General features: G+C 39.8%; 1 protein-coding gene across 1 annotated transcript in view; it reads left to right on the forward strand.

Annotated features, from left to right (window-relative positions):
- The window catches only part of LOC143962770 (pendrin-like), a 43936-nt gene extending 27964 nt beyond the window's left edge, over positions 1 to 15972 (forward strand). The window contains exons 15-21 of the mRNA XM_077472206.1: positions 834 to 926; positions 1033 to 1128; positions 3690 to 3929; positions 4401 to 4455; positions 4578 to 4723; positions 6595 to 6678; positions 12197 to 15972. Of these exons, the coding sequence (XP_077328332.1) occupies positions 834 to 926; positions 1033 to 1128; positions 3690 to 3929; positions 4401 to 4455; positions 4578 to 4723; positions 6595 to 6678; positions 12197 to 12220 (738 nt within the window). The 3' untranslated portion in view covers positions 12221 to 15972. The remainder of the gene's footprint in view (positions 1 to 833; positions 927 to 1032; positions 1129 to 3689; positions 3930 to 4400; positions 4456 to 4577; positions 4724 to 6594; positions 6679 to 12196) is intronic.
- The last annotated feature ends 238 nt before the right edge of the window (positions 15973 to 16210 follow it).

Raw genomic sequence — 16210 nt, forward strand, 5'->3', positions numbered from 1 at the left:
GATGCAGACCACACACAGTCGGAATATCCAACAAAATGGTCCTATAGGACACATTCCGTCGGAATCTCTGACCGTGTGTACAAGGGCTAACACAGCCCAGCCAAACTGATGCCAAGTTAAACCTATACAATTAACCCTCAGAACCCCTTTACTGTTCTGAGCCAAAAACGAAATTAGTACTTAGCAGACACAAAGTGTCGCCGCTACATATTATTTTACCTTCAATTTGCATCTGATGATTATGCACACTTCCTGTCTTTGGGACACTAAACTCACTGCACTGTATCTATAGAGGAATAATCGAACTACAGACATCCCCCCAATCTCTATTGTAAAGAGAGGCGTTGCTTTTTAGAGCAAAGTAAATAGCTGAGAAAGCTATTTTCACTATAGCCCAAAGGAAGTTTTAAGGACACAACATTTCTGACAGACACAGGTTTTTCTGTAATTGTATTAAATGTACTTAGCCTGAAAAATAACAAAAGCAGACACCACTTCACCACATCTATATTGCAATATATATATATATATATATATATATATATATATATATATATATATATATATATATATATATATATATATATATTAGATTTAGATTATCCTTTGCTTAGACATACTTTAACTGAGGTTTCCACTATTGCTCTCTATTGCAACAGGTGGGGTTCATCATTGTTGACCCCCAGATTTGTAGGCATAACGTTCATTCTATTAATTTCTTTTTATGAAAAAAGGTCTCATTTTTGTGGCCCTAGAACTGTAGCAAATAGAAATGACACACCGACACTTGGTACCACAATATACACCACTGATCTATTTTTATTTAACTATAGGTCATGGAACCAGAAGGAGTTAAAATAGTTCGATTTTCTAGTGCTCTCTTCTATGGGAATATTGATGGTTTTAGAAGTGGCATCAAGAAAATTGTAAGTATATTGTTCTGTAAAATGCATGTGTTCATCAAATAACATGAAATACTTGTAAAAAATATATCTGGAACAAACAAACATTTCTTGTATGATTTTATCTAAGGTTGGATTTGATGTTGTCAGAGTTTTTAACAAGAGGACCAAAGCGCTGCGGAAAATTTCCAGACTTATCAAGAAAGGACAACTAAGGACTACAAAGGTAATATATTCATGTTCATTTTATTAAAGCAGGAACTGTGTCTAATCACCACAACTGGAAAACACTCTTTAATTTGTGTCTAATATTCAAAGCAAACTCATTCATCTATCAGTCCATGTCTCCATACTTTATTTTGTAGAGAAATCACTTTGACCCCCCCCCCCCCCCCACCCCGTGTAGCTGTGCCCATCCTGAGTAGGGGCAGATGATTCATGTAGCTTTTACTTCCTTGAATCCATCTGCTCTTACCTCAGGCATACAAGCAGGAGGATGGGCTTAACTGAGAAAGCCCCTCCTCCCCTCATCCAGATAAAAAAAATGCCTATGGAGACTTTTAGGATGTATGACATCATTTTTGCCTAGGCCAGAAACCAGAGAAGGCAACTGAAAAATTAAAAATAAATAAAAAAGTCTCTATACTAATGACAGTAAATTAAAATAGCCAAATTTTAGAGAATAAAGTTCCTCTTTAATCCAATACCATTTCTAGTGCATATTCATTATCACAAACAATGAATTTAACAAACATTTGCTTTATTATTTACTGTATATTATGAAACAATTTTAAGATGATAAGTAGCATGAAAGCCGTAATCGTCATGCCTATTTTCTGTATATTGTTCACAATGTTACATTCTATTAATTCACATTTACAAATGTGGTTTACCTATGGCTCTTTATGTGATAAACAAATCAACTAGTCTCAGCTGATATCATTTTATCTGGTGTTTAAAGGTTCTCTTTTTAACCACTTCCATACCTTGCAAATTCCATCACTCCTCTCCTACATGTAAAAATCATAATTTTTTTGCTAGAAGAACGCAGAACCCCCAAAGATTATATATCTTTTTTTTAGCAGAGACCCTAGGGTATAAAATGCCAGTCATTGCAACTTTTTATGTCACACGGTATTTACGCAGCAATTTTTAAAACGCAATTTTTTAGGGGAAAAAAACACTTGCAGGTATAAAAAAAAAGCAAAACAGTAAAGTTAACCCAAATTTTATGTATGATGTTACGCCAAGTAAATAGATACCTCACATGTCATGCTTTAAAATTGTGCACACTCGTGTAATGGCGCCAAACTTCGGTACTTAAAAATCTCCATAGGTGATGCTTTACATTTTTTACAGGTTAGCTTTTTAGAGTTACAGACATCGTTTACATATGTGGACCCAACCTACGTATGCGTTCGCTTCTCTGTGCGAGCACGTGGGGATGGGGGCGCTTTCATTATTGTTTTTATTGTTTATTTTATTTTAATTACTTTTTTCTATTTTTACCTTTAAAAAAACATTTTTTTGATCACTTTTATTCCTATTACAAGGAATGTAAACATCCCTTATAATAGGAATAGTGTGTGACAGGTCCTCTTTATGGAGAGATGTGGGGTCTATAAGACCCCACATTTCTCCTCCAGGCTGGAAAGGCTGAGATAAAAAATAAATAAATTAACAATCTCAGAGTTCCGACATTGTGTATTCCCGCTGACTTGGGCACGACGTTATGATGTCACATCATCTGGCCCTCAGTTTTCTCTATGACTTACTTCCAGCTGAGCAGAATATTGGCATAAGGGGATACAGAATCTGGTGCAGCTGTGCATAGTAACCAATCAGTTATTAGGTTTTATTGTCAAAGCTTGATTGAACAAGCTGAAGTTAGAAGTTGATTGGCTACCATGCATAGCTGCACCAGATTTTGCACTCTCCAGTTTTAGTAATTCATCCCTAATATGTTACATTTTCCTTTACTTGCATTACCGTTGACAATGACCACCAGGAAAAAAAATAGCAGGGTGAATCTTCTCTGCAGGAACACAGTCAGCAATAAAAGCATTAAGATCCACTGTGTTGCGCTAATCAGTAAAACGTATAACCAAATGTTAACAATTCAGAACAAAACAGAAATAGTAAAAAATATACTGTCCCTAAAAACAATATTGCAAAAGTTTACACACTGTATGAGTAAATATGCCCTTCAAGCCACCAACCACACAAAAACTATTCTGGCTGGCACATATATCAGATTCCGGGTTACTTCTGGTTAAGCGATGATGTCAGCATGTGGCTCCACCCTATGTGTTTTGTCACATGTGACATCTTCCAGAGCATGATATAGATAATTCCCATAAACCATAATCAATAACAAAGCCAAACTTGTAAAAAAAAAAGAACATAACAACAAAAATTTACTGTGCACAGCTGCACCAGATTCTGTGTACACCAGTTTTAGTAAATCTCCCCTAAAATGTCAGTGTAATAAATGCAGTGTTGCTTTTCACATTGCTACTAATATAACCTGTTTGCATCAGAGCTAGATGTTTAGGTAGCTAAGTTTTCAAGATGAAGGGAACTTCTGCAGTGTGATTCATTCATAGCATAATGTGCAGAAAAACTTGTCAGCTTATTCAATGCGACTTGCATGTGGCTGTATAGGAAAGAGTGGCATTATTATAAATATTTTGGCTGGTAAAATAGTTCATATATAGTATGTGTATTTCTACTGTGCATGTAGCTCAATGGCTGTAGTTCCATTTGAACTTTTTGTGTTTCCTTTAGAATGGTATTATCAGTGAGGCCGGTACTGACAATGAAGCATTTGAGCCTGAAGATGAGATGGACGACCCTGAAGCAGAACAGAATGAGGAAGTTCAAGTGAAAGAAGTCGAGGTCCAAGTAGACTGGAATTCAGAGCTACCCGTGAAAGTCAATGTCCCAAAAGTCTCTATACACAGCCTTATTTTTGACTTTGGCCAAATTTCTTTCCTTGATGTAGTAGCAGTACGATCTATGAAACTGGTAAGACATTTGATACCAATTTTATACTTGCTTGGATTGGTAATACATGTTGGATAGTATTTTATCACGAAGATGTTTTCCACTGTCATGAGAAGTCAAAAAGGTCCGAATTTTGATATGTGAGTAGAAAATGAAACTGGCTATCGTGGTTAAATTATGGCAGCACCCAACCAAGCGTCGACTACAGTGTAGTCATGGGATCAAGCCAGCATTTTTACACAGGCAGAGCACAGTAGATTAGTGTGGCACTAGCTTTGGTTTACTGGAGTTTAGTGGATTTTTACCACTATGCAGAGGTTATGGTAGTTCCGCAGGTTGTGTTTCCCCATATCAGATATGTGTAAACCTCCACTTGGGCCTACAGGTGCTTAGGCAAACTTTACATTCACTAAATCTTAAAATATTATTAATCATTCATTTTCTTGATATTAATATGGATACTTTCTCACTAACATACTTCTTCCTTATCAGATATTCAAAGAATTCAAGAGAATTGATGTAGATGTCTATATTGCAGCATGTGATGGTAAGTACTGTATTTTGTTTTCTAATGGTTCACATTTCCATTCAATGGATAAACTGGATGTAGAGTATATGGGATATAAAAACCTTAATTAATGTGTCTTTATTCTTTATTAATGTTTGCAGATCATGTTTACAAAAAAATGCAAGACTGTTCTTTTTTTGATGACCAAGTTAAGCCAGACATCTTCTTCTTAACTGTTCATGATGCTGTGCTATATATAGAGAACCTCAGGAAGCACATCGATGGACACGACCCATTATTGGAGAAGGTAAAACATTTAGGAGACCCAAAGGAAAGGGAAATTGGTGTTGGCTCAAACACATAATAAACATAACCTTGCTCAACAGATAGCTATGTTGGGAGGCATGTGCAACACCAGTTCTACAATACCTTACATAAACATTCTCCATTCCCTGAACCCTTCTTTATTACACACAAACGTGTACAAAATAAAAAGAGCGTAGAGAAATTCAGATAAAAAACTGGCTAAATTGTTCAGTAGCAGGTAATTGATTGATACTGCAAAGCTCAGAAGCAGTCATCCCCCCATTCTCACTGCCACGGCCTATGCAGGACTGAAGTCTTAACATTATGCAGCATTTTGGGGGCTTTAATATTCTATGCAGATTAATAGCTGTCCATGGAGAATGTGCCAAGCTTAGTATAGCAAGTGCATGTGCAACATATCAGAGTGCCAGTGCAATGCTGCAAGCTGTATTGTAAATATTGGCAACAGCCCTGGGCAGTGACAGCTGATGAGAATATCTGTGGGATGGATGTCTATATCTGAGGCCTACAGATCTGTTGCCAATTTTGATGAGGATGACAAGGAGGGAGAAAACTTACATTTCATTAATACTGATAAATAAAAGTTAGGTTATTGCTGCTCGAGAACAATGGAATTAGAGAGGCTTTACAATCCACCCAAATCACGCAGTTGTTAACAGTCAGCTAGTCATATACAGGCATACCCCACTTTTAAGTACACAATGGGGCTCATTTACTAAAGCTAGAAAGTGCAAAATAAGGCTCACTTCTGCATAGAATCAAATGAGCTTCTAACCCCAGCTTGTTCAATTAAGCTTTGGTAATAAAACCTGGAAGCTCATTGGTTGCTATGCAGAAATGAGCCTGATTTTGCACTTTCTAGCTTTAGTAAATAAACCCCATTGTGTACTTAAAAGTGGGGTATGCCTGTATACATTACCTAGACTGCAGTGTCTGATTTAGGCCATTCATGGCGACCAGCAGAACACCAATAAGCAGGGATAAGTTGTGTATTTCTTTCCGCCTTCATATATTGATAATTTTGACAATTAAATCGGGATTCCGCTGCCATTTTTTTTTTTTTTTACCTGTGTCACTGGTGGGCGATTCCTACGGTGTCTTTGCAGTCACGATCGGTGTCTTTTTAACCCCCGGCATGGCGATTTCATTGCTAAGGAAAACTTTTAAAAAAACAGTCCGGCGGTTTCCATTTTCACTGTGGGCGTTTGAAGCCCACAGGCATTTACTTCCTGGATGCGATGATGCTGAGCTCCCAGCATCCACCGCTCCATCTCGCACATGCTCATTGAGTGTCCTCTTTGTTTTCCTTCCTCTTGCCTCCTGTGCTATAGTGTTAATGACAGATAGAGCTGCCTTCCCACTTTCAAAATGGCAATTTCGGACATGCCCTCGTCACGTGACCGGCGTCCTCCTTCCGCAATCTCACGAGATTTCAGCATGACTGTGTCCCCCACTGATTCCTGGGAAATAGCTAAAAAAGTTCCCAGGGACCATTGCGAAGCCCATAAACACGCCTACTCCCACGGGAGGAGAGCCCGGAAGTCGGCATAAACATTAAAAATAAAAGGTAAATACTGCATATTATTTTATTTCAATGGTCATAACTGCATCTATGCTCCAAAGCCATTTGAATAAGATGAGCTTTCAATTTTCTGTACAAAACCGCTTTAATAATAACTGCCAGCGTCCAGTTTAACCAGACTTGTGCATATTTAAAATGGGCACTAAATATCTTGTTGTGTGGCACAAATGTGTGATGAATTTAAATGAATTGGAATTATTTGTAGCTGTTGTAGTGTAAAAGAATACATTTGTCTCCCTTGTAAAATATACATATTTTCCTTTTTTTAGATTTCCCTTATGCAAGAGAGTAAAGAACCATTGGAATTCACTGATGCTGAGCTAATAAACCCAGATCTGGATGCCCAAGAAGCGGTGAGATAATGCCTCCAATCCCTTATGTGTTAACATATACAGAATAAAAATGATCTTTAATCATCAATAACTGCAATTTCACTGTATCCCTGGCAGAACTCCACAGTAAAAATTACAGTGGTTGTATAAGGCTCAAGGTTTTCCTTACCTGCATGCATTCTATGCATGCAGGTAAAAAAATCTTTTGTGTACAGCAGCCCTCCCCAATACTTACCTGAGCCCCATCTTGATCCAACGATGTGCACTAGAGCAGTGGCTCTCCATGGCCTCTGCCTCCTTATTGGCTGAGACAGCAGGGGGAGCCATCGGCTCCTGCTACTGTTACATATAGTAGTTACATAGTAGGTAAGGTTGAAAAAAGACAATAGTCCATCCAGTTCCACCTGTGTAGGTGTACATGTGTCAGAATCTATAATTATTTCCCATATCCCTCCCTGTATGTTGTGCTCTTTAAGATTCAAATCCAAGAGTCTTTTAAAAATATCCATACTTCCTACAGCCATCACCGATTGTGGAAGAGTGCTCCACATCCTTATTGCCCAGACAGTAAAAACCCCCTGCACAGTTTAAGGTTAAACAGCTTCTCACCTGCATGAGGTATTTGTAGATCGTTATCATGTCCCCTCTCAAGCATCTCTTCTCCAATAAGAATAAATTCAGTGCTTGTAGTCGTTCTTCGTAATTGAGGACATCCAGTCCCCTAATTAGTTTTGCTGCCCTACTTTGGACTCTCTCCAGCTCCAGCACATCCCTTCTGAGGACTGGAGGCCAGAACTGGACAGAATACTCCAGATGAGGCCTAACCAGAGTTTAATAAAGTGGCTGGATTATTGTTTCATCCTGGAGTAGATCCCTTTGTTTATGCATGCTAATATTCTGCCAACTTTGGTAGCTGCAGCTTGACATTGCATGCTATTGCTCAGTCTGTCATCTACTAGGACCCCCAGAACTCTCTCCATCCTTGATTGCCCCAGCAGTTCTCCCCATAGTGAGTAGTTTGCCTTCATGTTTTTTTGCCCCCAAGTTAATTACTTTACATTTCTCTACATTAAACCTCATTTGCCATGTGGTTTCCCACTCCACTATTTTGTTCAGGTCATTCTGTAAAATTTCCATATCTAGATGTGACGTCATTGCCCTGTTTATTTTTGCGTTGTCTGCAAAAACTGAGATTGAGCTTTTTATCCCATCCTCTATATCATTTATTAATAAATTTAATAGAATTTGTCCCAAGACAGAACCTTGGGGTACCCCACTCACCACTCCAGACCAGTCTGAGTACATGTTATTTCTCGCCACAATACTGTCAATCACAGACAGTGAGCAATTCAGGAGAGATCAGGGCGGGGCCTAGCCGCATTTGTGTCTGAATAGACAGACAGAACAGCGGCTCTGAAGCGAGCCTGCTCAGGTGACCCCATAGAAAGCTGCTTGCTATGGAGGCACTCAGCAGGAGAGAGGGGCTAGGAGCGCTAGTGGGGGACCCGAGAGGCGGTGTGTCGGGGCAGATCTGTGCAAATCAGGTAAGTATATCATGTTTATTTTTGTTTTTTTAAATCTGCCTTTACTATCACTTTAAGGGGGCTTATATATTAAAAAATGACACTGGCAAGCTAAATGATTGGTAGACATGGGCACCGTCAAAAAATTTGTTTAGTTTCACTCTGTTTCGTTCCGTACGAAAAAAAAATACGTAATTCGTGTACAAAATTCAATTTGGATTTGTACGAAATACAAATTTTTGTTAGATTCGGAAACTTTTCGTTAAAATAACGAAAGTTCGTTATGATGAATTTATCATTATAAAGGGGTTCCCACCATCCCTGTGCTGTGCTGACTTCCTGGTTTTTAACCTTTAGTTTTGTTAACTTTTCTTAAAAATAACGAAAGTTCGTTATGATGAATTTATCATTATGAGAGGTTTCCACCATCCCTGGCTGTGCTGACTTCCTGTGATTGGTGAAAAAAACACCAGTCATGTTTCTGTTAATTTGGATCTGAAATGTCGTATTTTGTATGAAATTTGTAAGCATAGTTCCCAGGTCTGTACACCTGCTGTGTGTCCATTATGAGGGGTTCCCACCATCCCTGTGCTGAGTTCCCGGGACTGAGTGTACACCTGCTGTGCCCATTATGAGGGGTTCCCACCATCCCCGTGCTGAGTTCCCGGGACTGAGTGTACACCTGCTGTGCCCATTATGAATGGTTCCCACCATCCCTATGCTGTGCTGACTTCCTCTGATCCGAAATTCTGAACTTTGACTTCCTGGAGTTTTAACTTTTAGGTTCATTAACTTTTCGTAACAATTATGAATTTTCCTTATGACGAGTTTATCATTATGAGGGGTTCCCACCATTCCTGTGCTGTGCTGACTTCCTGGGGTTTTTAACTTTTAGGTTTGTTAACTTCTCGTTAATTACGAATTATGAATTTGGATCCGAAATTCATTAACTAAATTTCGTATTCCGTACGGAATTCGTATGCATAAAAATTTGTATTTCGGATTTGTACGAATGTACGAATTTCCAGAAATTTGTACATATTTTCGTTTCATACTAAACTAATCGCACACGTCTAATGATTGGTATAGTGAACCTTTTCCCATATAAGCCCCATGGTCATTTGTTTTGCTACAGCAGACCTTACTAGCTTTTTTTCTTTGCTTTTTTTGTGTCACCAGTGAGAATAGCAACATAGAAAAATAAATAATTAAAAATATAAATACATTTTAGGCAATCTAATTTCTGCATTATGAATACTGCAAACAAGTAATGAGGTAGTGGCATCTTTATAAATCATTCACTGGCACATTTGCCATTTATTTTTATATGCTAAAACCCAAGGTTATCACTTCTTTTTGTTGATAGCTCACCAAGTTATTAAATATATTTACCTTACTCCCCCCCCCCCCTCCCAATTCTGCCTAGGTGAGGTTGATGTCATGCTCCCTTCAGTGAGATCCCAGGGAATGTCGAATAGGCTAAAATTGATGACATCTTGATTAAAGGAGCATGTTATTACCACCTGTAGTACAGAATAGTACCAGAGGCATAACTAGAACCTTCAGGGCCCCTGTGCAATTAACCATGAAATGCAATTAACCCATTCATCCAAGCTTTGGGCTTCCAGTTCTGAAGGGGGTGTCCATAGACATCCTCCCAGAACCCTGTCTCTTGCATTCCCCATTTTCCCATGGGGCACGCATCCAATGTGCACTATGACTGCCGTGTCCTTTGGACACATCTGGTCACAGATCATGGTAAAGAGCCAAACACATTTACCTTTACAAGACTGTGCCGCCTATCAGTGCTCATCAATGCTGCCTATCAGTCAGTGGCGGTGTGTCTATAAAGGGTGCAAGAGCGCCACCCCCTCTCTCTTTCACCGCTCTAATCACGATAGATAGATCAATGTATTGCATGAATCTATCTATGGTCGCTGCTGACACACCCTATTCAGGTGCCTGACCCATTTTCGGAAGCTGAATTTCAGTGGCAGGGGCATCTGAATTTCAGTGGCAGGGGTGTTTTTGTAAGCACCTGGGCACAATGGCTGCATTGATGGCACAGTGGCTGCGTTTGATGGCACAGTGGCTGTGTTTGATGGGCACAGTGGCTGCGTTTGATGGCATAGTGGCTGCGTTTGATGGGCACAGTGGCTGCATTTATAGGCACAGTGGCTGCGTTGAATGGCACAGTGGCTGCATTTGATAGGCACAGTGGCTGTGTTTGATGGCACAGTGGCTGCATTTGATGGACACAGTGACTGCGTTTAATGGCACAGTGGCTGCGTTTGATGGGCACAGTGGCTGCATTTGATGGGCACAGTGGCTGCGCTTATGGGCACAGTGGCTGCGTTTGATGGCACAGTAGCTGCATGTGATGGGCACAGTAGCTGCATTTGTTGGCACAGTAGCTGCGTTTAGTAGGCAAAGTGGCTGCGTTTGATGGCACAGTGGCTGCATTTGATGGCACAGAGACAGCGTTTGATGGCACAGTGGCTGCGTTTGATGGCACAGTAGCTGCATTTAATGACACAGTAGCTGCATTTGATGACACAGTGGCTGCGTTTGATGGCACAGCAGCTGCGTTTGATGACACAGTGGCTGCATTTGATGGCACAGTTGCTGCGTTTGATGGGCACAGTGGCTGCATTTGATGACACAGTGGCTGCGTTTGTTGGCACAGTAGCTGCGTTTGATGACACAGTGGCTGCATTTGATGGCACAGTTGCTGCGTTTGATGGGCACAGTGGCTGTGTTTGATGGGCACAGTGGCTGCATTTTATGGCACAGTTGCTGCGTTTGATGGGCAAGGTGGCTGCGTTTGATGGGCACAGTGGCTGCGTTTGATGGCACAGTGGCTGCATTTGATGGCACAGTGGCTCCTTTTGATGGGCAAGGTTGCTGCGTTTGATGGGCACAGTGGCTGCGTTTGATGGGCACAGTGGCTGGGTTTGATGGCACAGTAGCTGTGTTTAATGGCACAGTGGCTGTGTTTGATGGCACAGTAGCTGCAATTGATTTTATTTTTCAAAAATTTTGAGCACCAGCCACCACTGCTATCAGTGCCACCTATCAGTACTCATCAATTCCACCTATCAGTGCCATCTATCAGTGCTCATCAATACAGCCTAACAGTGCCGCCTATCAGTGCCACCTATAAGTGCTCATCAATGCCGCTTATCTGTGATCATCAGGCAAGCCTATTAGTGATGCCTATCAGTGCCTCCTCAACAGGACTCAAAGCTGAGAGTGTCTCTATCATACAACCCAGAGCCTGCACTGACAGTTCCCCCTCCCTCATCCATCGCACAGATGGGAGAGGAGAGAGCCGATCTGCTCTTCTCTTCCTGCCCCTCTCCTGTGTGTGCACCGTGACCGTAGGAAGTGTAAAGCTAAGCAGCTAAATTTGATAATTTGTGTGTTTAGCATCTCACTTCCAGTGGTGCACATACAGGAGGAGAGGGGCGGGAGGAGAAGGAGCAGATTGGCTCTCTCCTCTCCCATCCATGAGAGGGATGAGTGAGGGGGAATTGTCAGTTCAAGCTCTGGGATGTATGAGAAAGACACTCTCAGCTGAGAGCCCTGAAACTAGCAACCCTTCTAGGGCCCCCCCCAACAGTGGCAGAACGCCAGGGCGACCATTGCGACCCTGGTAGTTCCACCACTGACTAGTACTGAAGCTGGGATTAAGGTAAGTCTATCTATTGATTTTTTTTCCCTCCCCACAATTACTTTTTATTTTTTGCAGTATTTTGGCATGGGGGCGGGGGGCAGGGGCAGGGCAGGCAAAATAAGTAGGTGAACTTTGCTTGTACTGCAAGGTTTGCTTTAAAATGTCTATTTATCTGTTTGCCTGGAGTTCCATTTTAAAAAAAATGTACCTTCTTAAATAAGGCTTTCATGTTTTAAATGTTAAATGGTTGCAGCTGGTTATAAATAAAAGCAGGGAATTCACTATTGTGCACTTTAGAATAACAAATAATTAACCCATTATGCTGTATGTTTTTCCATAGGCTCTCAGAAGACTTGCATCATGAACAAAACTCCTGGATCTTCTATTTCTGGGGAGGATTATTTGCCATCTTGCATTTTCCTAAACTGGACACAAATACCATCATGATCTCAGATTAACAGTTAATTGCTGATTTAAATGTACAACTATTTTACTGCTCCCCATAGATTGTAATGTTGCGGGTAACATGTGTTCCATTATATATAATATTATTACTTCAGCCAATACCTAAATATTTAAAAAACAGAATAAGCTGATGTGATGCAAATCAGGTACATAGAACATATTGTGCAATATCCCACCGTTGGGAAAAAATATATCAATGACAATCTAACTAATGTATACTGTATACATATATATTCTAGATATGCATTTGAGGTTCATTTCTAAAACCTAAATAATTGCCTAAGCCTAAAAAAAACTTAGAATGAATTGCTCTCAATGTTAATTGTAGGGATTTAATGTCACAGAGGGGGGTACCAAGGGTACAGGGAAGAAAGACCAGCCAGCCAGGCTTGTGTGGCCAGCCAGCTAGCCAGGATTTGGGGTATATCCATCAGTTGCACATCTTTGAAAATGTACCAGCACATGGTTTAGAACCCCAAGTGAGTAACAGCAGTACAACACACACACTCCAATATCCTACGACTGCCACCAAATGTCAAGGATCTGGGCTCATGGTGACTAGCTAACTAGAGGACCTTGTTTGAAAGATAAAGGAGAGCACAGCTTACTGTGAGCAGGTAAAACCAGCTGTAATACAGTTGTCACAGCCCACAATAACTCTGGTCACTACTAGAGGGAGACTTTATCCAATTCTAGCTGGCTGGCCACACAAAGGCAGATAGAAGTGTTACCTGCAGTCTGATGCACTTTAAGGGCTGTGGAGCAGCCAGGCAATACACACACACTTCTGAGATTCCCCAAGCTCCTATGAGCTCGAATCCGGGCATAATTTACCTTTCTCACTGAGCCACACACCCCTCACGTACCGTAAACCATTTTATCATAGCTTGCTTCCACCTACCAGTTTGTTCACTGTCATGCATAATGCCATATTTACAATTGAATTAAAAGAGAGAACAAACAGAAATAACATTTTACTGTTTTGAGCAATTTGTTGTATCCTGCTGGTGGGGAAGTTTACCGAGAAAGATATTCTGATGTCATGTTCAGAACACACTCCCAGATGAATACAAATTAATTTCTCATGCTATCCGATTTATTGAGATATAGATGTTGGCTGGGCTCTTAACCCTCGGCCAACCAACTCAGGTGGTGTTCCTTCCTATGCTCTGAGGATGGTTCCTGCCTCCAGAAGTGGTCATGCTTATCTCCAACATCAGCACCTCAGCCTGATGGCAATGAGTCCATGTGCCACATGTCTGCTGCAAGCAGTCCCCATATATGACTTTTTTGGTCTCTTGGGTAGGATGTACGATGGACACCTACAATTTTATATGTGTAGGTAGCACATAATATACAGAAGCTATTTTTATTTTTTTTTATCTCGCTGTGACTAAGATTTCAGAGTTTTCAAGATTTTCCATATTTTATCAGGTGCTACTGAAACACAATTATCGTTTTAACAAGCCACTTCACTTTTTTTCACAGATGGTAAAAGAACTGCATTCCTGTTCACATTTACCTTCATCTTGTCATCCTCGACTGGCGATCTGTCTGACAGATCCTTGAGTCCTTCTAGACTGCTGCAATTTTAGAAGGCTCAGAGAACCAGAGAGATGACAGGTGGAGGAGACTACAACCTGGTTTGCAGACAACTCCTCTGTAACAATGGGCACATTGATTCCCAGCCCAATACAAGCTCCAACAAGATAAAATATAACTTAACTTTCCTTCAAATATAGACTGCTAGGCACTGTAGTTAGAGCAGTTTTGCCTAAACAACATAGCACAGATACACGGATACACAGCACAGTTCCTCCAGGTAGTATTTAAATACAAATAACTATTGAAAATAACAAATAACTATTGGAAAAAAAAATCTGCCAGTAAAAGGAACTATTTTGATTTTTTTTTGTCCATTCCTGAGTTTTGGTTATCCTAAATAATTCCATATCTGGGGGTCCACTGTAATTTGGCAAAGACATATATAATAAGAGAAATATATCCTAATAATGTTAAGTGTGTATAAAATGCATATATTATAGAAAGAATACATAGAGTTAAAATAAGTACAATATATGTTGTAAGGTTTATCATTTCTTCAAAAAAGCATACAGATCCTAAATCAAAAAAATATATTGATCAATTAAATATGGGGTACATTTACAAATGTATTATCTAGCTCATATATACATAATGTACATGTTTTACACAAGTAACATTTTTTTTTTTGAAAAATGTAATTGCAAAATTGCATAAATACCTTGTCTTCAATAAGGATAGAATATATATATGTTCAAGTTTTCCTCATTTTATAAATCTGCTATATTATTATTTGTGCAAGTATATTTTCACTATCTTGTTTCAATATGAAATATATACAGTATGAATACATATATGTTTTCTTGTAATTTAAGAACATGTTTAATACCATATACAGTATGTGTTGTATTTTATTAATAGCTGAAATTAACAAATAATAGAATACTGCCATTGTTAAATCATAGAGTTGGTACAAGTAAGTGCAACAAGCAGTGTATTACCTTTCCATGGGGATTTTGGTACCTACACCAGTATCTCAGTTTCAGTCCTTATAACAATAATAGGCATATACTCTACTATTTCATGTGTCTATACTAACTGCAAAATTTAGCCAGTGCCCGTTTCCCCCCTGGGGAGATCCTGTTTACTGTGACCAATACAGAAGGTCCCTGGCACACTTAAGCTGGTCATAGATAGATCAAAATTCAACTAGTTCAGCAGGGACCATCTGAATTTTGATCCATCTATGGCCATTACTGCTTGACAAAAGTTGATCTATGATCGACTTCTGTCTAAAGGGACAATTGGAAAAGTTCTAATGATCAGCGGCTGCAGCGCTGATCAATGTATTGTGACAGAGGAGTCTCTGCTGTCAGAACACAATATCACAGTAGGAAGAATTCCTCTATTCACCTCGCTTGTGTGGTTGATGGAATGAATCATCTGTGGCCAGCCTTACAAACTAGCCAGCAAAAATCTAACTAGTCTATTTCATCTAATCAGGTTTAAAACAGATGTTTTCGTTGCATACATTTGCCAACATATGTGGAAGCGACACTTCTATGTCAAAGCACCTCTGATGTGCTGTCCCTAGCACTAAGTTATCTGAGTTCCCAACTGGGGGACATGTTATATTTAGCAATACACAAACAAAGGGCCCATTCACCTGGAGTAGTTAAAACAGATTGGTTAGGTTTTTTGCTGGTTAGCTTGGGACCTTTTGTATTGTTTTGTGCGTTGCTCTGCCCATATGTACCTTTCCATTATTTTCTTGTTTCAAACAGATCAATGGCTGCCATTGTTGCTTTTTCACTTCGAGCCGACTCCCCTACCATACAGGGACACAAACAGCAATAAAAGCATTTCTTGGTAGAGTGAGAAAGGGTTAAAACCATTATCAGGATTTTACTCCTGTCTGTGTCATCACTTTGAGAGTTTTCTAATGACTTGTCTCTCTCCCAGTTCTTGCACTTCACCATTCTACCCAAATACAAAATCTGGGCTGAAAGGAGGAGGTTAATATACAGTACATCGATACCAATCATCTTGTTAACAAAATTTACACTTCTGCATATTGTAACCTCATTAAATAAACAATCTGAAGTGGAATGCCTTTATTATCAATAGCTGCATTCATTTTCAACTACAGTAGTACATTGGATTAGGAGCATAATCCATTCCAGATGAATGCTTGTAATCCAAAGCACTTGTATATCAAAGCGAGTTTCCCCATAGGAATCAATGGAAACTCAGATAATTTGTTCCAGTGTCACTGCTAGTGTATGCAGTACCGCATAAGGCCAGAGGAGGGGGGACAGAACACTTGGAGAAACTCAGAGACACTCAG

The sequence above is a fragment of the Lithobates pipiens genome, unplaced genomic scaffold (assembly GCF_037356315.1).
Source record: "Lithobates pipiens isolate NorthernLeopardFrog02 unplaced genomic scaffold, aLitPip1_a1.2 Scaffold_8, whole genome shotgun sequence".
In the NCBI taxonomy this organism is placed as follows: domain Eukaryota; kingdom Metazoa; phylum Chordata; class Amphibia; order Anura; family Ranidae; genus Lithobates; species Lithobates pipiens.